At 43.1% G+C, this 24,022-nt stretch overlaps 1 protein-coding gene across 2 annotated transcripts in view; it reads left to right on the top strand.

The window, feature by feature from the left end:
* PRDM10 (PR domain containing 10) overlaps positions 1 to 24,022 on the top strand; it is a 34,386-nt gene that overhangs the window by 4,700 nt on the left and 5,664 nt on the right. Inside the window, exons 4-17 of one of the 2 annotated variants that reach the window (XM_009890800.1) lie at positions 3,117 to 3,324; positions 4,153 to 4,394; positions 5,478 to 5,681; positions 7,702 to 7,774; positions 8,434 to 8,551; positions 9,467 to 9,596; positions 11,725 to 11,952; positions 14,738 to 14,749; positions 17,292 to 17,639; positions 19,477 to 19,632; positions 20,686 to 20,865; positions 21,644 to 21,754; positions 22,844 to 23,044; positions 23,659 to 23,802. In XM_009890800.1, the coding sequence (XP_009889102.1) occupies positions 3,117 to 3,324; positions 4,153 to 4,394; positions 5,478 to 5,681; positions 7,702 to 7,774; positions 8,434 to 8,551; positions 9,467 to 9,596; positions 11,725 to 11,952; positions 14,738 to 14,749; positions 17,292 to 17,639; positions 19,477 to 19,632; positions 20,686 to 20,865; positions 21,644 to 21,754; positions 22,844 to 23,044; positions 23,659 to 23,802 (2,355 nt within the window). The remainder of the gene's footprint in view (positions 1 to 3,116; positions 3,325 to 4,152; positions 4,395 to 5,477; positions 5,682 to 7,701; positions 7,775 to 8,433; positions 8,552 to 9,466; positions 9,597 to 11,724; positions 11,953 to 14,737; positions 14,750 to 17,291; positions 17,640 to 19,476; positions 19,633 to 20,685; positions 20,866 to 21,643; positions 21,755 to 22,843; positions 23,045 to 23,658; positions 23,803 to 24,022) is intronic. The other variant, XM_009890799.1, reaches the window with a different exon arrangement.

The following is a 24,022-nucleotide window of genomic DNA, read 5'->3' as shown; positions in this document are numbered from 1 at the left end:
AACTGTTGAGGCACAGGCAGGAAAGGATATCCCATCCCTGGAGGTGTTCAAGGCCAGGCTGGATGTGGCCTTGGGCAACCTGGTCTAGTCGGAGGTGTCCCTGCCCATGGCAGGGAGGTTAGAACGCGAAGATCTTCAAGGTCCTTTCCAACCTAAACCACTCTATGAATCTATGATATGACTGACATGCAAAAAGCGTTACCTGTTTTCTTCCAGTTCTCTGGAGGTATTTGGAGGGTTATTCTGTATTTTTTTGCCACATCATTTTGCTTCCAATAAGAATCCAAAAAATCCCGTTTGATTGTCTTAAAGTTCATTTACCAAATAAATACATAATCTAATTAAAAGGAGATATTACTTACATGTGCAGTGCAAATGACACTGACAGCAGAGGTGGTGTGCTGTTACTATCCCGTGTTGGGTATCAAGGGCACGAGCACTCGTCTGTGTGTCCTCGGCCCGTCCTCCCTTCCAACACTGCCTAGGACAGCACTCCCCGCAGAGATGGTCATGTGCTCGTGAATGGCAAGTCCCTCATTGTGGCAGCTTCTGCCTTTGCAGGTGTTTTTACATCAGCATTTCGCATGGGACATCCCTGAACTGGCAACAAATGTTAAAATAATAATCAAAGCTCCTCTTGTCTTTCAAAACAAGTATTATTTTAAAAAGAAATTGAAAGTGATTTTTTTTTTTTAAAAGCCTACACTCCTTGCAGTGTCTGACATGGAAGTGAAAGTAAGGATAGGTTTGAAGTGTGATTAGTAGTAGGAAATGCTAATATGAGGTACAAATAGACACAAGCTTGTGTGAACCTCTCACTGCTGGCAGACCTGGAGGTGTGCCATTGAATAATGATGCCTTTTCTGTTACCACTTGGCATCAGCAATGTCAATACCAGACAGCTTGGTTCAGCTGTCGTCTTGGCGGTTTCCTGCTCGCTGTCACATGGTTCCCTGAAGTCTTTTTGCTGTAGCTTTCAAGCAGTTTCCTAAATTACTCTAAATACCTCTTTAAACAAAACAACTAGACTTGAAGTTTTAAGACTATCTGCTTATGTTATGGATTTTCTTGTCTGCTCCTTCCCTGTTGGCACAACTCGCTGTTCTCAGATTTATCTGATATTTATTAAGCGCTCTGTAGAGGGGCAGGGGATTTAATTTTAGCATAAAAGCTGTTTAACAGTCAGAGGCACAAACTAGAAGCTGCATGATGTCAGCTACAGAGAAGGATGAAAAAGCATGCGGGGTAACGGTGCAAATTCCTGTATAGATAAGCAGGAAACTAAAGACAGGAAAGGTGATTCCGAGGATCTTAAGTTTGCTTTGTTTTATCGCTGAGTGGATGGGAGCGGTACGGTAATATGCATTAATTTTCTTGTTACTACACAAAAAATCAGTATGAAAACAGCCAAAAATGTATAGCGTGGCCAAATAATGTAAAGAGAAAATAATTGTTGGATTCCTCTCATTTGAATGCGTGATCTACCAATGAGGTCAATACACCATCTTGTTTTTATAATGAATCTTGGTTTACTTGAGAAAAAGTGAGATGGGCAAAAAGAGGAGATGCTTCTTTTTTCTTCTTTACCTTTTCCCTTAAAAAAAAAAAAAGTAAATTTGGAGATAGAAGAGAAAAAGACCCGAAATCACTGGTTTTGCCAAGAGCTAAAGAGCTCCTCATATCTGCTTTTAGTGCAGTTTGAACCCAGGCCGGATAGGACCTTAATTTAAAGCCAGGAGCGCGGGAGATAGGCAATTCAAAAGTTGCAAAATCTGGACTGAGTTTTGAAGCCTTTCCCTTTGTCCCCGGATCTGCAGGTTTTGTCCAAGTCCATCATCCCTACTAAAAAAAACCCCGAAACATAAAAATGCTGCAGCTTTTGACCTAGTGTAGGACTTCAGGGAGCTTTGCATGCAGGGCACTGCCCGTAAGTAAGTGACTGATGGAAATGACGCAGTGCTAAAATGAGTGCCTATAATTTTAGGTAACTGTGCTTTTGCCTGCTGCTGCTCAGAGCATGAATCCCACCAACCTGTCCGTGCTCGGCAACGTTGCCGAATCCCCCCAGCAAATGGCTCTGGAGCAGGGTCCACAAGCAGATAGAGTAAGTTGCCAGGCACCCTTTTCTTTTAAATGTACGAGTGCACCGATTTCATTGCTCCATTGTCTCAGGTGATGAAACGTGTCAGAGCGATACGGGAGGAGATGCGAGAAAGCTGTAGCACAGATTTGTACTGTCTTTCATAGTCTCACCATGAAATGTGTGGGGTGTTTTTAGCAGAGATCTTGTATTTAATATACAGAGAAACCTGTTCTACAGATAGTTCTGCTTGAGCAGCCACCTTAAAATACTCTTCTCAGCTTTGAAAACCGAAGTTAACAGAAGGTGCAATGCTGTCTGTCACGTAGGACCACATCCACTGGGTCTCTTTGCCAGTCTTTTAAGACAGCTTTACTGTGCGTGGTATTTCTTGTTCTCTACCTGAGAAACCTGTGTGGGTGATGGAATATTCTGTGCAGTGCATTTCAATTATTTTTTGCTTTTATGTTTTGTAGGCAAAGAAAGTGATGAACTTGAAAATTAGTGAAAGACTACAGTGCCTTCAACTGTCCTCCATGTCCCATAGTTTATATCCAGTCCTCATGTTATCTCATCTCTTACTGATCTGTGTGTGTGTGTGTGTTCTGGGGATTGTGTTTGTACGATAGGAGAGACAGTGTGCCAAAGTGCAGGATTCTCTCACTTGTGCAAAAGCAGTTAAAATACAGCTTTAGGCTCTAGGTAATTTCTGCAGAGCCTGGACTTTGTTTCAGACCTTCTGTGAGGGTCCAGAACTTCTCCGATTTTAGTTTCTTCTCCTAAGAAGTCAGTCCTTGACAGGGTAGAGGTAGGTAGTGACACAGAGCTGTCCTGAGCAAGGCTGTCAGCAGCAGTGATGCAAAACATCCCTGAGCAATCGTTTGTCATGTTGCTTCACTTTCCCTTGTCCTTCTTTCCATTACCAAAGGAAGGAGAAAGGGTAGACTAGCAAGAACCTTCACTGTTTGTCTTTGTAAGAGTGTGGGGTTTTTTCATGAATCAATTTCAATTGATTGTTTGTGAACTCTCTCCTCAGGCATCATTACCGGTGCATAACCAGGTGTTACCTCCTATGGAGGCAGTGGATGGTTCTGACCCTTTAGCACCTCTGCAGAATCAAATGGAGAGGATGGAAACAAAAGAGGAAGATGACGAGGATGAAGATGAGGATGAAGATGGGGAAGACACTGACATGGATGAATGGGATCCAGATCCGCCTCGACCCTTTGATCCCAATGATTTGTGTAAGCATATGAAGTAGTATGTAGCGTATTAGCTGTCCTCACCTTTTTTTCTTTCCCCTCCCTCAGCTGTCTAGTAAATGGAGTTGAAAGCCATTCAGATTTTAGCAGTAATAAGTAAACCTTAAAAATAAGCCACAAAGATAATCAGAGGGCTGGAGCACCTCTGCTATGAGTACAGGCTGAGAGAGTTGGGGTTGTTCAGCCTGGAGAAGAGAAGGCTCCGGGGAGACCTTATAGCAGCTTTCCAGTATCAGAAGGGGTTCTACCAGAAAGCTGAAGACAGACTTTTTACAAGGGCATGAAGTGATAGGATGAGGGGTAGTGGCTTCAAACGGGAAGAGGGGAGATTTAGATGAGATATTAGGGAGAAGTTCTTTCCTGTGTGGGTGGTGAGCCCCTGGCGCAGGTTGCCCCGAGAAGCTGTGGCTGCCCCATCCCTGGAGGTGGTCAAGGCCAGGTTGGACGGGGCTTGGAGCAACCTGGGCTGGTGGGAGGTGTCCCTGCCCAGGGCAGGGGGTGGGACGAGATGGTCTTTCAGGTCCCTTCCAACCTAAACCATTCTATGATTCTATACCCGGAAATGTAGACTCATATTGGGCTGCTTTATTGAAAAGGCAAGATTCTGTCTCAGGTGGAGTCTCTGAGCTGCTTTGTTCTTCATTTTGCAGGAGGCTGCCATCTCTAATGTTTTAAAATGTAGACAGACTATTGGAATAAATGTTCCCGCAGCTGAGCCAAAGATGCATAGAGACAGATAAGGCTGTCTCTTCTGAGCTGATGTGTGAGTGTCTGCCTGACAGTCATGTCCTCTCTGACTTTGTCTTGTAGGGTGTGAAGAGTGTAATAATGCACATCCCTCTGTGTGTCCAAAACACGGACCTTTGCATCCGATCCCAAACCGGCCTGTGCTGACCAGGGCGAGAGCCAGCCTCCCCTTGGTGCTCTATATAGACAGGTTTTTGGGAGGTGTGTTCTCCAAAAGGCGTATCCCAAAACGCACACAGTTTGGACCTGTGGAAGGACCCCTGGTTAGACAAACTGAACTCAAAGACTGCTATATCCATTTGAAGGTAAGGGTGTGCATGCGAGAGAAGAAGAGGGACCAATTTGTGCTTAAGCTTTGATTTATTTTATTTTTCATGTGTTGCTCTGCCTTGATCAGTTGCTTTACTGGAGTTGTTCTTTTGTTACTTCCATCTCTGAATGTAACTCTGAAATACCCACATTGCTTTGGCTTGAAATCTTCTCTGTTATTCAGGGAGACACAATAATCGTGGTGAATATTCTAGCTTTATGGTGTTATGATGTATAGGATTCATAACGTGGAATGCTGTGAATCACACTCACATGGGCTGAAGCAGCATCTGGACACAAAAATAGCAGCCCCATCTGAGGATGTTTTGCAGCCGTTATTTTGTGCCATGCTGTAACTTAAGTTAAAAATACTCTTCTTCCCCTTCCCCTCCTCTTCCCCCACAAGATGTAGGGGAGAGGAGAGATTTTTGTCCCCTTCCTCATGCCAAGTCGTTGGCAGGAGGTGTAATGAGTTTACCGAGTTTTATCTGTTTACTTACTGGTTTCATTGTAGGAATTGGTCCTTTATTTGCTGGAGATTAGGTCCACAGTCTTAGGAGCGCTGGTCTCTGATGGTCAGTGTCTGACAAGGAAGCTGTGACCACAGGCAGATTCAGTAGCCCAACAGAAGTTCAGCTAAAGAAGTGCTGCTTACAGCTTGAGTCAGTATCCTGAGTCAAGAACTGAAAGGAGAAGTGGGTCTGCCGGTTAGAAACATCTGACAACTGATGCCGTATAGCTTACTAAAGCTACAGCTTCTCATGCCTCGTTTATAGCCACACGTCAAGTGCTGTGCCTGACCCTTTTAGTGAATTCTTCTTGCCCTTGAAAGCCATGGAAGGCTTCATTGTGTCTCCCTAGTTAAACCTCTACCTGGTTTTAAGTATTTTCCTAAGTGCTGCCTGTATCTGGATCCTTGTTAGCAAAGAGAGAGAATTACCTACGCCTTCATTGTTTTCCTCATATAAAAGTTGCATGATCACAGTAGTTTGTTGGTTTTTTAAAAAATTAAAAAACCAAATTGTTTTGAACCTGCTGCCAGGCAGTTACAGTCACATGTAATTGTTTTTTTGCTACAGGTGTCTCTTGATAAGGGTGACAGAAAAGACAGAGATTTGCAAGAGGACCTGTGGTTTGAACTTTCTAGCGAGGCTTTGTGTAACTGGATGATGTTTGTGCGTCCAGCTCAAAACCATTTGGAGCAGAACCTGGTAGCGTATCAGTACGGCCACCATATTTATTACACAACCATTAAAAACGTGGAGCCCAAGCAGGAACTCAAGGTATGGCATTGCTCGTGTTTTGTGACTCTTTTTTTCTACTACGAAGTCAAATCTTAGAGTTACTACCTGATAAGTGCATCTCCACTTACTGCTGTTAAAGAGTTTGAGGGCTTTTTCTTTTCTGATAAAGCATGTGATGGCGTGAATCAGATGTCACTGAAATCAGTAAGTAGTTAGCCACTGACTTAAGGATTTTAAATGAGCTTTGGCTCAGGTATAAAATGAAGAAGTTTAAAATAGGAGTATGTAAATGATTTGTCTGTCACTGTCATGCTTTATACTGCATATATTTTGCTGATGCAATCTAATTTTTATTGCAGCAGTCTTATTCTTTTTAGTTCTGGATGCCCTTTCCAGTTAGTCCTGTGTGCCCTTGACTTGTTTTCTGGTGCCTTAAGTGAATATGGTCTCTCACTTTACCTGGCTTTCCTGGAACTTTTGAAACTTTGCATGTGGAAAATGATAAAGGATATTGTGACTTCCCTGTGAGTTACTTTTTGTTCCCTCTAAAAATGTATTGATTACTTTGAGCTCAAAGCAGCGTGGCTGGCTGAGATGGCCTTCGTTTTCAACATCTTTTGGGGAACTGGGGGTAACTAAAAGAATTTAGTATCAGGAAATTGTTTATTCTTCAAATCTTTTCTTGCATGTAAATTTCAACAATTTAACAAAAAAACAGGCTTTATACACACTTAGCTAGGCCAGGGCAGAAGCCTGCTTACACACTTGCTGGTTGTTTTCTTTTTTTTTTTTAAAGTAAGATTCTTTTTGGTTTCTCTGAAATCAGTCCTTAATTTGAAACTAGAAACCTTGTTAATCCATTTTAGGTGTATCCAAACATCATTTTCTCAAAAGTTTTTAAATGCATTTGAAATCAGACTTTAAAACTGTACACACCTGCCTGTAGAAGCACCGTTTTTTCTTGGTTCATGTGTTAGTAGTGTCTTTTGGGGTAAAATTGGTTTGATAATTGAACGCGAATTACCTAGGCTCTGTAATGAGTTTTCCTCCCCAAGTGGATGTAGGGTATTCATGTAAATTTTGTCCAAAGATTGAACTAGGACGATCAGTCAGTTGAAGCTGAGAACTTGTGTATTGCATGAGAGGTGAGTAGTCTAGGAGCTCCGGGCTTGCTTCTTTGTCCAGCTAGTGACATTCCTGCAAAGTAACACGCACCTGCTAGTGAGTCTTTGAAGGAGTTAGAAGTGCCGCTCACTACTGCTATGAAAAGGCCTGTGGCCCTCTACAAGTTTAAACTTGCCCAGGTTTTTCATGCTGAAAATCTGTTCATGCCTGCTTTACGAAATCTCTTTTAAAATTGAACCTTTTTAATCAAACAGTAAGATAAAACGAGAAATGACGCAAGAATCCTATGCTAAATGTGAGCATCTGATTTTTGGATCTAATAAACTTTGTCTTTCTGCCTCCTGTGGTTCTCTCTGCTGAAGGCTTCCTAAATACTTGTTATAACGAAAGTGGCTCCAGCGTGCTGCAGCCTGGCAGTTCTTTGTTTTGGGAAGGAATACCGTATTGCTTTAGTCCTTCAGAAGTTCAGAAACATTTAAAATGAGTCTCTGTGGACGGTGCTGCTTGTCCTTTATGTAAGGAGAGCAGGAAAGAAATGGGAAATCCCCTGCGTTAAAAACTTTTCCGTTCTTCTTGGTACAACAAGTAACAGTACTGTGCTGACATCTGTCCTTTACAATCATACAGTTGGGTCTGAAGAGATTAATCTTATTTCCTTTAGAGCTACTGGTAGCCATGTGTGAGATTAACATTCATATTAGGAGGCTATGCCTTAAAATTAAATGGATATGCTTTCTGAGCAAAGCTCTTTTATTCCTCAGTGGGGGCATATTGATCTCAACAGGCTTCATCATTGAGGATGAAAGTAGCAATAAGAGTTAGTGGTTGTGGCAAGTGAAGTAAATGTATTGCTTAAAAAACATTTTCAAATTAATTCCCCTTAGTTCTGGTTCGATCTAAGAAAGCGTTCTCTTATCTTGTATCCCTGCTGCAGGTGTGGTACGCTGCCTCGTATGCAGAGTTTGTGAACCAGAAGATCCATGACATATCTGAGGAGGAAAGGAAGGGTAACTCGGGCTCTTCTGCTGTACATTTTTGCAGCGTGGTGGTGGCTGGGTGTTGTACTACTTACTTTCACGTATGTGGTCTGCACAGTGCTCCCAAATTTCTGCTAGGTTAAGAAAAGTTGAACCGGATCTAGATTGTATCTTTGAGACTTATTTCTGCTAACTCTTCTCATGCTAATATTACAATAACTTAGCCTGCTGCCTCAGTTTCTGGGAAGCATTAGCTTGCTGCGGGAAAGAGGTATGTTTCTGTACTTGTAGTCTAACCTTAAGTCCGTCTCGTAAGCCGAAGTGCTACTGCTTTAGATTGAGAAATTTCTCTTGTTCTCCCCTAACTTATGCTAGAGACACAGTCCTGTAGGTGCTTTTCTATACAAGGGTAAATTTCGAAGTCTTCCTGAGTTCTAAGCAGTGTTTGTGGCGCATGTGAATTGTCCCCAGTGACCTTTTTGTCGTTCTCTGATGAGCTGTAGTCATGTCACAGTGTAGAGGGGATAAAAGCAAAGCTAAATGGAGCGGTGCTGGGTATTCTGCAGTCTGTCTAACCTTCAGGGGAGAAATATGGCCCACAGAGGACAGAAAGGCTTGGGAAAAAAAAAATGAGGCATTTAATTGGTGGTGACTGAAATGCTGTTATTGACATTTCCAATTGAACATAGTTCTCAGAGAGCAAGAGAAGAACTGGCCGTGCTACGAGTGCAATCGTCGCTTCATGAGCTCAGAGCAACTCCAGCAGCACCTCAACTCCCATGATGAGAAGCTGGACTTCTTCAGCAGGTACTGAAAGCTTTAGCTTTGTCTGTGTATGGCTATGGTGCTTCCCCAAACTTGCAGAAGGAAGGGTCTTTGCCCTACAGATCTTGCTGACTGGCTTGGGTACCCATGAGAGAACGGCTCAGCAGCTGAAGGTAAGAACATGGCACCAGGAAGGTGATTGTTGTAAGAGACTTTGCGAAATAAGTAGCTTGAGGAAAATAAATACCCTGTTGAAACCGGTGAGCTGCTTTTGTTTTTTGCCAATATTTTAGTACCACAATATTTGAACTACTGATGCTTCTCAGATGTACGCAGATACAGAGCTTGCAGAACGAGACTTCTAGTGCTATGGCTCCTCAATTGGGCTGGCAAGGTAGCTTATCCTGACCTATTAAAAGCTGAACCTACAAACATCCATGAGAAAGCAGAAGAGATCGGCACCGCCTTTTTCCTGAAACTTAGCAATTTGCTGGGCTGTGTTTCGGGGTTTTTTGTTAGGTTTTTTTTTTACGCAGAAAATTGTTCCCTTCTGCTTACTGACATCAATGGTGCCTTTTTGGGGAGGGATGTTACGGTGCACTTGTTCCATCTAGCTGAAAATGCTTTCCAGCACACTGTACACTGGGGTGTTGGAAGCAGGAGAGTTGCCATGGCAGAGGACTTGCTAGAAGCTACTAGTCCTCTCGGTCCCACTATTACTGAAATTAATTTGAACATGTTCTGGATTTTAGTTTCTCATAGAGAACAAAATAAATAGATACCAGCCAGTACCTTATTTTTTTTTCTGCCAGTGTTTCTTCAAGTTTTATTAGGTACTGCAGGCCGTTAGGATTGAGTTACATGGGTGCGTAGTGATGCTGAGAGAGAATGCATAAAATCAGTGGAGATTCCAAAACCATCTTTTGTCTCTAACCTGGCGTACTATGTATTCTGCAGAGCCAGAGGCCGAGGTCGTGGGCGAGGAAAGAGGAGGTTTGGACCAGGCAGACGCCCGGGGCGCCCTCCCAAATTCATGCGTATGGAAGTAACCAGTGAAAATGGGGAAAAGTGTGAAGAAGGGACGCAGGTATATTTTGGGGGATGCGGAGGAGGAAAAACAAGTATCACGTGGGGTGTAAACTCCTGACAAAAAGAATTTGGGGCATCAGTGCAAACGGAGGGTGTGTTTTGGACTTGTACCCAAGTAATTCTTGGTTTTCCAGCTGTGATTCTCTGCCAGGGGGGCACACTACTTTCCTTCTATAAAAACTGTAAAATCACTTGCATTTCTACAGCAACTTTCATCGCAAAGCACTTAGCAGTGAGATAGGTTATTGCGGCAGTTTAGCAGCATCACAAAAGTAATTTAGACAGTAAAACTGTAATGGGAATTTAGGTTCATATTTGTCCTTTCTGGAACGTGAGGTCAGAGCTTGCTCTTATAACTTGTTGGTAGAATTAAATCAGTTTGAGCTATGATTCTTTATGATGTTTTAATATTAACAAAAGGGCCTCCTGTAGGCATACTTATTGCAAAACGTTCTCTTGCTTGTGGCTGTTGGTTATATTCTGTAGGGACCTAATGAGATGCATTTGAGTAAAATGCTAAATTCTCTCTGATGCTGACCATGCTTAAGGTTACCACCAAGTCCTTTTATGAAAGGTGTCACAAGGGATCAGTGGCTCTGTTTCATGACTTCCCTGAAAGCTGCTATCTGGAGTGGTAATTTTCCTCTGGCATCTCACTGGGTCATGGTTCAGCGCTGACTCAGAGGGAGGAATGTATATGTTGCCTATGAATGCCTGCCACTCGTTTTCTGAGCGTGCAGAATTGCCCTAAATGTTGCATTAAGTGCCGACAGTTCCGAGATCACCCTCTTTGCAAGCTGACATGACACAAGCCAGCTCCATTTAGACAAGTAAGCGCAATGGTGTTCCCAAACTCTTAACTCCAGAGAGACGGGGCTTACTGGGCTCAGTCCCATGCTAATGTGTCTGAATGGCCTCTGGACTGGACGTGGCTCACATCCTGCCAGCTTGGAGCACGGCCCAGAGCTAGCTCACGTGTGTCTGTACAGTTAAGCAGGGCCATGGTTATGTCCCGAGCCTTTGGAGGTCTGCCTGCCTCGCTAATGGCTAGGCAGGAGTTCATCAGCCTGAGAACTTGAGACTCAAGGTGCTGTGAGCACAGTTTAGTGTCAGCAAGCGTGGAAACTTGCCACCTAGACCAGGACTGGACATTTGGCTGGTATCTTGCTCTACTAAGTGTCTCTATCTGGTAAGCATTTGTGGTTTATAACAGCTGCACTCCTCCTGGCACCTCCCTGGTTTTCTCCCACACCTGCTTTAGTGCTTTGACAGTACCAGCCTTGAGCTGATACACTTTTGGTGCTCTGTTTCCTACCTCATGTGTAAGTTTCCTGAGTTGAATTAAGTGATGTCAAGTAAGGATCTATAGTTCTTTTCTCTCGTAATACAAGAGGATTCCATCCCAGAGGAGTTATTGGAACTTACATGGAAAGAATGTAGATTTTTGGCGTGTGCTTCCTGCTCCCAACACCCTCCTGTTTCTTTTATGCTCATGCAGAAAAGGAGGAAAACAGCTTTGTGTGATAAATATAGGTGATGTGTGCGGCGGGGTAGATGAGAGTATGCAGAGCTTGGAAACTGGATAGCAAAACACACAGTGCGCAGTGTAATGATCTCATTTGTCACTCTCCAGTTCAGCACTCCAGCTAGTTTGTTAGAAAGACACTGCATAACAACACATGATAATGTTTCAAAGTGACAACAATTTCAACGTGACAGAAGTTCTCTGCTTCCCCTGGTCTGTGCTAGTCACTTAGGTCGTAAAATTTCTCACAGGTCAGCCTACGTCATCTTTGGTTAAAGCTGTAATAGGGCCACCAGTAGAGAAGAACTTGCTGGGCTATTAACAGGCGTTTAAATTGTCTGTGTCCGGTCAGACAATACGATGGCCAAGAGAGTCACCTACCTGCAGCGCTTCGTCCCTGGCACTCTGAATGGTGTTGCTGTAGGTGGAGGTGAGCTGCTGAGAGCATCAGTGGAAGGCGGTAGGAAAGCCTTAGCGTCGACACATTTTGTTTATAGCTTGTGATTAAACATGTAGAAATCTGCCTATCTGCTGCGTATTATTAAAGCATTTTTCAGTGGGTGGGGGGAATAATCACTGGTTGTATGATTTGCGATTTCAGGACTTGCTGCATTTTTCCAGCAAGGGGCAGTTTGATGAGGCCGGACAAGCCACACTGAATGGGTTGGAGCAGCAGGAACAGACTCCAGTGCCATCAGAGACGCAGTCGGCACTGGAGCAGCAGTCAGAAAACCACCCGCTACAAATCCAAGCGCAACAGGATGAGAGCACGGTGCCTACGCAGAGCACCATGACAGCAGATGACATGAGGCGAGCAAAGCGTATCAGGGTAAGCAAAGAGGACGGCAGATCACGTCTTCTCTCGCCCTCTGCATTTGCTGTAACCCAGAGAATGCTGGACCTGCCTGCCAGGGCCAGCTGGTCTCTTTCTCCCACTGTCGTATCCATTTCCAAATCCTGAATAAAGCATCTCATTCCTCGCAATTTTCTTTGCACTGAGAGGAAGACAAATCTCATGTAAAGAACTAGTATCTCATGAGATGCTAGTGAGAATTGGTCACCAATTGGAGCTGATTCAATTCCAGCACAGTAATTCTTTCATAGAAACACAGTCCCTCCAAGCTGGCAAGCAGGAGTGCTTCAAACAGCCGGCTGAATCGTGGTACTGTGGCACAGACTAATGACTTGCTCACAGCACCATCTGTGTCTCTCAGAACTCTTGTCTTGCAAATAGTTGCCAAAGAGGAACCATAACCTCAGTTTAGATCCACTGAATTGATGATGATGACGATATTTAGTGATAAAGTCCTTTCCTGGGGTGGAAAAACCTGCCTGTCTTTGAGTTTAAAACCTGTGCTAAGAACTTTCTGTACCGACAGCAAACACTTTGAGCCTGAGCTTTGTGTCAACTGGGTGAGCTGTTTTTCTCTACTATGTGTGGGAGGGAAATGGTTGAAGCAAATAATCCTTCAAGCCGTGTAACTGTGAGACGAGTTTAGTTAGCTTGAAATCTTTCTTGTTCTTTCATGTGTAAAATTTTGATTACAGAAAGAAACAGCTGCAATTGGGGTGAGACTCCATTTTTACGGGATGAGAAAGGACTAGGAGAGTTGAGTAACTCTTCCGTTTAGGAAGATGTTGAGCCAGATTTTGCTCTCAGTTTATCGCAATATGTATGCGAGAGCAGTGGTGGTGTTACCCCATAAATGCAGCAGCATATCTGGAAGGAAGAATTTGGCTTAATTTGCATTAAGACTGCAGAACTTGTAACAATATAAAATGCTCTCATTCTCTGAATGACAAGTTTCCTACCAGTAGTTTGATTTTCATGTTAAAAGCTTGGGGGATTTTTACTGAATGTATTGAGGGGTGGATAACAGAGTACAAAGAGAGATGCTGAGGTTCTGACAGTAAAGAGCACGGGTATTTACCGCTTAAGATATTCCACAGCTTCTGCAGTAGAAAGTTGAGGCCTGGGTGTGATAGGAAGAGAAAGCATTGCCTGGTTCCCCAAACTTTTGAACCCAAGATGTGAACTTCAGATTTTCTGAAACAGTAAATGTGGGAAGAAAGAGACAGAAATTCTGAAGTTTCTTCTTTGTCTTGTGACTTAGTTGTCATCTATTTGTGATGAATTTCCAGGGAACAAAAACTAAGAGGAGTGCAGTGGTGGTTTAGTCCTCGGTGATATGTTTGTGTCTCCAAATCTCCTGAACGTCCCACACATCTGACGGCTCGTGTTCAGCAGAGTTCTGGAGATGTTTCAAGATAGAGGCACTGGCAGAATGGCAGGTGGATGGTTACGTAGCACCTTTCCATATTGCATCAGACTGTGAGCAATGAGAACTTGAGATAAGAGTAAACTCTAGCCAGCATTATTTTTTTAGCACTGGAAAAATCACAGCAAGCTCTAGCACCCCACGAGCACTCATTCAATTCAGCTAGTCCCAGCACCTTCTTAGAATAACATGCACTTAACATTATAAGCAAGCAAACATCTGGTTTTAAGACATGTAGTACATCGTCCACTTCCAAAGAACAGGTAGAAAGTCTTGACTCCTGCTTACGATCTGGTGACCTGTGTAGCTCCAGTTCTTCCTTATTACTCATGTAGGATTTTATTTTCAAAACCAGTAATTCTTTGGGAATTGCTTCAAATCTTCTAAGGTTTAAGGTGGTGATGCTCTGAAAGTGCTTTCATTCTAGCTGGAAGCACTGGTCTCTGGTGCCCCAGGGTTCAAGTCCTGATAAGATCAGTTCATATTTCAGCATCTGCTTTAGAGCCTGTGGGGTTTCCTTGGAGATCAGACCTTAAATACGGCAGTCATGTCTTTAGTATTGAAAAGAGGCACACCCGCTCTTCAAGATTCTCTTATAACAAATTAGAGGAGCATTGTGGTCCACAGCCAAAATGAATATTTGTTTTTAATTCAGCTCTGGGCAGCATCCAGAGTGTCTGTGGGGTGATCCCAGAAACATCTGCATCTCCAAATTGCTTTTTTTTTTTTTTAAACACACAGACCTGATTGTAAAACGTCCTTTGTGTAGGTGACTGCGTTACTCTGAGAAAGCAACTGTCGGGGTAGGGATATGGTTTGGAAAGCACAGTCACTTCCTTTGTGCTGAAAGAAATGCAACCGGTTGTATAAAGAAGAGTACAAACAGTAAGATGAGGTTAAAATAGTCCCTACTTTTTAACTCTTTTGCCCTTCTAATCCTTGCCCTGCTGCCATCCTGCCCTAACTATTCCTTTCTGCTAAAAGCACTTCATTCTCACTGTGGCTCTGCAGTACACATTACATCATTATTAATCAACTCTGAGAAAACAGGAAAGGTCACAAAACACCTTCAAGATTATCTGTGGGTTTTATCTTTGCCCTTTAGCTCCCCTTGGGCAGTTATTAACTACAGGGTAAACCTTGAAGATCTGCTTAGTGTTTCCTGAGGCAAAAACCTCAAAGGAGTTTTGCCTAAGTAAAGAGTAAACCCTAGCTGGAAGAGCTGGCCCTCGTAGTGACCCGCAGAAGCGTGACTGTTGCAGAAGTCAAGGCTTCTGTTTTAAAGTCCATTGCATAACATAAGTATTTTTCTCTCCCTCAATGCTGCCTGCTCAGCTGGAGCTGCAGGTAGGTTTATTTTTGTTTTGTTGGTTTTTTGCTGTATCTAATCAAATGGTACGTAACAACACTGCCTTCCATGTTGTTTTGTCCACCTTCTGTTTAATGCTTCCTGATTGACCCTGCATCGTAAATTGTCACATTTGTTCTTTAGAAACCAATGTCCAGAACTAAGTTTTATTTGAATAACAATTTGCATCCTCCTAGTTTTTTTCATACTAATTAATTGCAATTTAAAATGAATTGCAATTAATAGCAAACTACTCGGATGGAAAACTATAATATCCATCTTAAAGTTTTGGAGGATTTGTTTATGCAATTATTTGCACTGGATCAATATTATCCGTTAATGAGACATCCCTTAGTTCTCTTCTGTTTTTATAGCTGATAGTTTAACTAAAGAGCAGTAAAAGGTTTCACCCTTCTGTAGCCTTTGAGATAGCAACGGGACTATGTTGATTTACATGGTGTAGAAGTCTTGCCTGCTGTCTTACCAGTCAGACTGTTGGGGGTTACAAAGTGCAGGAGCAGTGGAGTTAAGATCTTGAAGTGCATCTCTTCAACTATTTGGTTTACTAGCATATCCCTGTAGTGAAGGGGAAAATTATATACTACTGACTCCAAGCAACACATTAATTTTTACACGGCACGTGTATCTCTCCAACTCAGTGTGGCTTACAGCAGATCTGTGTATTTCCCACTGTCTCCACTCTCCACTTGTAAAATGGAGAATGGAGATGATAGCTCCTGGGGGAGGGCTCCTTTGGGGCTCCTGTATGAAACTGTTAGTTGCTTTATAGCAAACCAGTTGCTGGCATATTCCGTTTTCTGGAATGAAAGTATAGTTTTCCCTCTGCAGTTCAGATGGTGAAAAGGATCATTCAGGTTCACTAATTTAATTTAATCTTTAGCACAGCATTTCACAGTATTCCCAAGCTGTTCCCTCATTCCAGCAGGAAAGCTCCTAACTTTATTTTCCCAGTGTCAGCTGTTGGCAGACACTTAAGGGACACAGCAAATGTCAGCTCAGATGTTGCCACAAGAAAATGAGAGTGGAAAACAGGGAAATCTGCTTGCAGAAAGCTTGAATGTATCTCATGGAAAAGTATGTAATATTGAACGTGTGTAAGCATAGGTGCCAGCAATGTTCTAGTGCTGTTTCTCTAACTATTGTGATGTTGATTCTGTGTGTAACGTCTGAAAAGAGAGGATATCGATAAATGACGATGTATAGATCTTATTTTGGAGAACAGTAAATACTCCTTAGGCTTCTTGCTGAGACATGGCAATATTGCAGTGTACTTCCAGTATGGTGTGGGTAATAGTGTGCTGTGGCAATTTATGCACCTAGCGGTATGACTGACTTCCAGCTTGGCCACTAACCAACATAAAGGTTCTCATGCAATATTGAAATGCAGATGCAGGGTACGCTTGCCTCTTTCTACAGGCAACACGTCCAGCAGCATCTGGTGTCAGGACTGGGATGGCCCTATAACATTTGAAGGGGAAGGGGAGGAAGGGAAGAGATGACAATCATGAAATGTTACAGCAAAGGTGGACTGAAGGAAAGTACACACCAAAAGAAAGCAGGGACTGAGAAGAGAAATCGTGCACAGTAGGAGTAGAGGAAAACCAGAAAAGAGCAGCCCAGTGTATTAAATTTTAAAATTAATGTTCCCACAACCTGCATTATGCTGAATTCACAATATTCTTAAAGGTTCTTGCAGTACCAAGAAAAGCAATTTCAAGTTTGACTGTGTATAATCAAACTACCCTTCGAGTAGACAACAGAATCTATCAGAGTTCCTCTTGATTTAGCACCAGTGTGTTTGTCTTCCATCTTTCTTGATTTTCAGGCTCTCGCACATGATATATGCTAAATGGCAAAGACAGGCTAATTGCTCACAAATTCTTACTTGTTGCTTGTAAACCTGCCATTCTGCCCCTGTTGTAGTGTCTTGAAACTCCGTTCTTCTTTTTGACAATAACAAAAACATTGCAGGTAGGTTTCACGAGAAGCTTTCCAGGCAATGCTAAACCACTGCTGTGCATCTCTTTGGTGATCTTTGGTGCAGAAGCTGATTGTTGTAAAGGGCTGTGGAATTTCATAAGCCCTGCTCTTGCGTGAAAGACAGGGCATTAGCTTGCCCTGCCTTTGTACGGTGGCTGAACTTTTGACCCAATCCCCAAAAATCTGCTGGAATTGCAACTTTTCTTAGGCCCAGGTCTGTACTTCAGAGAAGACTTAGTTTTAATTTACAGAAAAATGCCGTGCTAAAGACAAAAGTTAGCAGAATCAGCAGAAAATGGGGACTGGAGAGGAAGCTCTTGCATTGTGTTCTTCTAACTCGGTGTGTAACTGCAGGTATATCCCTTAACTTCTGCCTGTCACATCCTTCCCTTTGTAAAATGGAGACAGTATCTACAACACAAAAGCATTTTTTTGAATTTTAGGTTCACTGATCATGTGGTATATTTAATACTGAACCATTTGGATGTGGAATCTATACACAGTAATAAAAGGTAATGGTCTCTTCAATGTTTCTTTCAGAATGCAGCTCTTCAGCACCTGTTCATACGGAAATCCTTTCGCCCATTCAAATGCCTCCAGTGTGGGAAGGCCTTCCGCGAAAAGGACAAACTGGATCAGCATTTGCGGTTTCATGGACGGGAAGGGAACTGCCCTTTGACTTGTGACATCTGCAACAAAGGCTTCATCAACAGCGGTGCTCTCGAGAGCCACATGAAGTTCCATATGGACCAGAAAACATACTCTTGCATTTTCTGCCCTGAGTCCTTTGACCGCTTGGATCTGCTTAAAGATCATGTGGCCATCCATGTCAATGATGGCTATTTCACCTGCCCTACCTGCAAAAAACGCTTTCCAGATTTTATCCAGGTGAGATGCTGTACTGATTTGAAGCACTGCCTTCCAGTTCCCTTGCAAACCTTCTGTTAATGAAGTTTTCAGTACTGTTGTTAAGTCACACTGCACGTCAGTGCATTCTCGCAAGATAAAGGGGTCCATGTCAGTCAGAAATTAAAAAGGAAGAGTGACCAAGCATTGCTAGATGTTGTCTTACTCTACTGAAGTACTCTTTCCACTAAATCGTCAGATGTGGTACTTCAGTCATTGGAAGGCACTGTACTGTGGGAGGGGTGGTCCCAAAAAATGCCTAAAGCAGAGGTCCTGACTACTTTTAGTCGGTACAGATCCATGGCACAAAAAGGAATTGTCTTTTGCTCTATGCAGCTTGTACTTGAATACACCTTATCCTTTGTCCTTAAAACTGAATCAAAATAAAACTGAGGTTTTACTTGACACAAATATCTTTTAATCCCTTGACTGTTTTTGTCAGGGTAATTCACTTGAACACCTTGCGGAAATGCCAGAACAGATCAGGATGCTCTGCCTCCTGACTCCCCCCGCCAGGCTTTGGCTGAGTACTCTGTTCCTCCTCTGCACAGTGCTTAGGAGGGGTTACACAGGAGTAGTGAGGAGCGTAACTACGTTGTGCAGTGTGCAGAGCCATTGGAGAAGGTCATTAATAGAATTTAAGGGTACTATTTCGATGTTCAGGAAGAAAAAACTGAGACATACCATGTACATATTCATTATCCTTCATACAGACAAAAGAGCTTGATATGTCTTGCTGAGCTGCCTGGCTTAAATTGAAATGTAGAAATCCAGTTTATGTCAAGTAATAGGAACTGATAGACTATCCAATAGGCTAAAGAGGAAAAGATGGGAAAAAGTGATTTACTAATACAATTCCATCCCAGCGAAACCCCTTTATCTTCTGTAAATGATGAACAAAGAAAAATGCTGATGATAGAGAAATGCTGTACTGCAACCTGATTCCCTGTAAACTTTCCCATTAAACTGAGCCAATCAGAAGAAGGTCCCATGGCTTTTTTCCAGCCATTCAGCTATATTTTGGAATTTAAAGATGATTTTTTTTTCATTTGGTGCTACGTGAATAAGTAAGTCTAGTCACCACAGATTGCTGCCTACTTAAATATCTTCATGTGGAACAGATAAAGATACCAAGTTGTTCCATGTATGATCAGTATTAGAAGGTGGTAAAGAATTCATTAGAGATCCATTTCTTGAGTAGTGCTTGGATTTCGAATGTCAAAGCTCATTAGTTACTTTATTGGGGGGGCGGGGGGGAATCCCACTAGATGCGTGAAGAGGTCAAGAATAGTCCCAAGTATGCAAAAGTAATTGCCATTCAGGAATGGCAAGCGAATGTCTTTCTGTTTAAGTTTTTGTTTGTTTTTTGCCAATTGTAATTGCTAGCTCGTTCTCTGTGACTGAAAGGAATTAGTCCTTGCGTTTATATTTCTTATAAATGAAGTAAAGATAACAGACCTCAGATGAAAGTGTTAACTCAAATGATTCAGTAAAACTGATAAATCTTGGTCTTTTGCTGCCCGTTAAGTACTTGACCGTGCAGTAGCTGGTACCTTCAACAATCAGTGTTGAGGAAATCGAATTGTCCATCCAGGTCAATCACAGATGTTAGAGTTCTATAGAAACTATTGCCAAGGTATCAGCTGTTCTGATGATGATAAAGTACTTTTTAAGCCAAAGCAGATCAGAGAACTCTTAAAACCTTTTTTCTCTTTGTTTCCTCCCACCCACCCCACCCCTTTTTGCCAAGAGTTTCCTAGACTGTTTTACCACACACTCTTTTGAGTAACTTCTCTTTTTCTATGATCTGCAATTCTAGGTCAAGAAACACGTGCGCAGCTTCCACTCAGAAAAGATTTACCAGTGTACAGAATGTGACAAGGCTTTCTGCCGTCCTGACAAGCTGCGACTCCATATGTTGCGACACTCGGACCGCAAAGACTTCCTGTGCTCCACGTGTGGCAAGCAGTTCAAGGTAAGATGACTCCTGACTGGATCATTCCTGCTACAGGTGGAGAGAACACCATTCTTTACCATCCTTCAAGCAGATAAGCTCGTGTTCTCCAAGGTGGAAGAAACTAGCATGTGTAAACAGGCTAGACTTGGCTGCAGGTTGCATGCACTGCTTTGTGTCGTGTGTGAGCTACGATACTAATTTCTGATGGACAAGGGGCAAGATCCATCACAGCATGCTCTGCTCTAACAGGGTGTCTCATCTATCAGATCTTATTTCTAATAACTTAATAGCAAAGGAACTTTCATCTGCTCGTTAAGAGCTGGGTGGTTATACAGCTCAATTGCCAGGTGCTTAGGTTGTATTGCTTTTATCAGGTTAGTTAAGAAAACTTGTTGATGATATCGATGGATTAATAATATTCCTGGCCAAGGTGCATGTGTCCATGGGATGCATCTTGTCAGCGCATGACATACAGATGACTTTCCAGATCCCTCCAGTACAGATGGAGCAGACTGTGAGTCAGGTGAACTGTGGTGGCAGCAGCCTGCTCCTTGTTGCTTAATTTCGTATGGGATACTGAGGGACCGGATACTTTTGGGTGAAGAAGCACATTCTAGACAGCATGTGTCCAGAGAGGCTGGATTGCATCTGGGCAGCAGGTTCAGTACCATTGTAGGACTTGAGGTCCTCCCCAGTCAAGAGCCTTATTTGATGCAAGTTTCCGGCTGTACAAAGTTGAACACTAGTATTTTAGATAAATTCAACAAAAAGCTAGAGTGGAGGGGTTCGTTCTGTCTGAGACTGCTAAACTAGCATTAGTTTGCCCTCCTGCTTTTGTGGCTGAGCCACCTCAGCTTGGTTTGAAGGATAAACCTAAGCCCAAAGGGATCCTGCTGAGCTGTCCAATGCTGAGCATGCAACTCTGTCTCATGGCAGCACTGGAGAGGAAACGCCAAAGAGATCTCAGAACAATGTACACTGTGTCTCTGTCTTGTAAGAGATAGTAAGGCAGTGAGTGGTGCTGATATTTTCCTCCCAGATTGCTTTTTTTTTTTTTTTTTCCCCCCCTAGAGGAAAGACAAGCTGCGAGAGCACATGCAGAGGATGCACAACCCGGAGAGGGAGGCCAAGAAAGCTGATCGAATCAGCCGCTCAAAAACATTCAAGCCTCGGATAGCTTCCACAGACTACGAAAGCTTCATGTTCAAGTGCCGACTCTGTATGATGGGTTTCCGCCGGAGGGGGATGTTGGTGGGTGTCTGTGTGCTCTAGCTTCTCTTAAACTTCTGTACTCAATTCTTATGAAGAGTTAAGGAATAAAGATGGAATTCCAATGGTTGGAACATGAGCATGCAGTGAAACTGGGAGAATTCTGTAGCTGAGTTGAGATTATATATCTTTTTTAAAACTGTGTCTTGTCTCTTCAGCAAATGTGTGCCTTTGCGTATTTCATTGCATGTCTGGTGTGTCTGGTTGTCACTACCACATCTCAACACTAATGCTGATGGTGTAATGTATTTAGCAGAACATGAGATGAATATATTGCCTAGTTCAGCTTTACTGCCTCAGTTTTCCTGACTGTCTTTCCTATTTTTTCTTTCTGCCTCTTGTTGGGAGGCCTCTCCTGGCCGTGCCCTGTAGCTGCCACTGTGTAAAGGGTGTTATGCAGCAAGAGATCTTATTTGGAAATACTTCGTGAGGGTTGTTATCTCTGCTAGCAAAGGCCTCCCTGGGCAGAGGTCCTTTACGTTACCTCACGCGCAGCTGCAAGAGAGTTCTGGCAAGCTATTTTACCCCTTCCCATCTTATTTTGATTACAGAAACTGTAAATGAGATCTAGCAGGACTGTTTGCCTTCAGCAGCTGGCTGTGAATGCACAATAACCCTTGCAGCAGCGAATGCTTCCAGTGCTGCAGGCTAGCGTCGTTATGGTTTTGGTTTGGCTGTTATCCATGTCTAGGAGAAGAAGCAATTGCTTGGCTTCCATCTCTAATATGCTCTCTTGTTCTCTTTGTTTCTTTGTCTTAAGGTGAATCATTTATCAAAGAGACATCCAGACATGAAAATAGAGGAGGTGCCAGAGCTCACGTTGCCCATCATCAAACCCAACAGAGATTACTTCTGTCAGTACTGTGATAAGGTATGTAAGGAAGTCACCCCTTGGAGGGTAGCTCAGTCCTAGACCTGTATGCAACCAACTTGTCTCTGCATAGAAACACCTGGCAGGGTTTGTAGGTTGGTTTTTTTGTTTTGAGGTGCTTACCAGCAGCATTTCTGCAGCACTATCCCAACAGGTGAAATGCACTTAGGCCAAGGCAGCTGGATGCTGATTGTAAACTGTCTGCTTTCTTTTAGAGTTGGTAAAACTTAAATACTGTGATCCAGCAAGCAGTTACCCACCATTAGTCCTGGATCACTTTTTGCAACCCAGGACTAAGTATCCTACCTATCTATAACTCCTGAACGCTAATTTAATTTGGTTTCTGTATCACTTCTAAAAGTTAGTCTCTAACTCCTTTTATTTTAAGGTGTGTGCTTAGTCACGTGCCAGTAATTCCAAGTGTTCAATGGACCTGAAGCTATGTCTGCACTGCCTTTGGATTCCTGTTCTTACTCCCTGGCTTTTGCTTTTTATGCATGTGGGCCTTTATTTACCAGGGAGTGTACTTTGCCTGATTGTTCCTGTCCTCAGTACATTCTTCCATGGTGCCTCTTTCCTTTCGTTTAAAGGGAAAACACTGGATAGTTTTAAATAATATTGCAGAATACTCATTTGTTGACATGCCCAAACAGAGTTTAAAAAGATGTTGATCGCTGAAGGCTATTAAAACTGTTTGATGCTTTGTGTGAGAGTGGAGGCATCAACCTTCATGACAAATTAACATAGGACAAATAGCAGCTTCGGAGATCAGTGGCTTCTCTGACATTTGAACTTAAAGTATCAGGCAAAAAAAGTTTTCCTCTTAACTTCCTGTCCTGCTGTGCTTTGTTGTGGCACACATGTTCTTAAGTGGCTTCTGCATGCTACACAAAAAGGGGTTGCTCTTCCAGGTTGGTAAACACTGGAGGGTGTATGTATATTCATGCATTATGTTGTAATTGTTTGAGGATTTAGCTGAACATATTGACCAAAGCAACATGCAGACCTTCCAGATAAAGATAACCGATAGCCGTTTTCTGCGGAGACATCAGGATTACACCATTTCCATTGCAAATCTTTACCCTCCAGGTGTACAAGAGTGCCAGCAAACGCAAAGCGCACATCCTGAAGAACCACCCTGGTGCTGAGCTACCTCCAAGCATCCGGAAACTGCGCCCTGCGGGCCCAGGAGAGCCTGATCCCATGCTGAGCACCCACACCCAGCTGACAGGCACCATAGCCACCCCTCCGGTCTGCTGTCCTCACTGTTCCAAGCAGTACAGCAGTAAGGTACGGGGGTTGTCTCATAGCCTCAGAAGACAGCCTCTCCCTGGTGATGCTTTTTCACCACGGTCTCTGTCATCTGTCAGTCCACAAGCAGAGCTCTTTTATTCTGAGTCAGAGTGCTGTTTTCATGCTGTGTGCTGACAGTACAGCTGCAGCCTGCTCGTTTTATTGCAAAAATGTTCCCTAAATAGAGGGCGTGAACTTGAAAGAGGAAATTGAAATGTTAATCAGAGTACGGTCACAAACAGTAAAGCTTGGAAACTGCTCACTGACAGTGACAAGGGAGTAGAAGGAGTAGGGAAACAAAATGCAGAAAAAATCACCTCTGGAAAAGGTCCCCAAAATATTTGGCTGTGTTGGGGTAAAAAGCTTACAGATTGTGACGTTTGAGGCAATGTTTCAGTATCGGACAGCTCTAGCTATCAGATATCAGTATCAGATGGCTCTAGCAGCAACTTTGTGATCCTTGTTTCCTTCTGGCAGACCAAAGCATCCCATAGTGTGAATCCTTACTGAGGGAAACTTAAAAGCTGCAGTCCACAGGGCTGTTTGATTTCAGTTGACCCGAAGCAGAGCTGCTGACCATCTTTCTAACGCTCTTTTGCATCTCTCTGTAGACGAAGATGGTACAACACATCCGCAAGAAGCACCCGGAGTTCGCTCAGCTCCCTAACACAATACATGCCCCACTGGCAACAGCTGTCATCAGTTCCACTCCTGCCGTTCTAACCACCGACAGCACTACCGGAGAGACCGTTGTGGTAAGGATTCAAGACGCATTAGATCAGGCCAATGGAGGGAAACAAACAGAACAAAAGCCCTCTGGTATAGTAGTCTTAGTGTTTATTTGGCAGACATAATTTTAACGTGCGTGTCAAGACATTATTTGAGATCACTTCTGTTATTGAATCCGCGTGTTTTAATTTTGCTCTGCCAGGAATTACGTATTTCTTTCTGGAGCTCTAAGGATTGGTCTTCTTT

Source organism: Charadrius vociferus, unplaced genomic scaffold, assembly GCF_000708025.1.
Source record: "Charadrius vociferus isolate BGI_N301 unplaced genomic scaffold, ASM70802v2 scaffold858, whole genome shotgun sequence".
Taxonomy (NCBI): domain Eukaryota; kingdom Metazoa; phylum Chordata; class Aves; order Charadriiformes; family Charadriidae; genus Charadrius; species Charadrius vociferus.
Note: the sequence above shows the minus strand (reverse complement) of the source record. Positions and strands in the feature narration are given on the sequence as shown.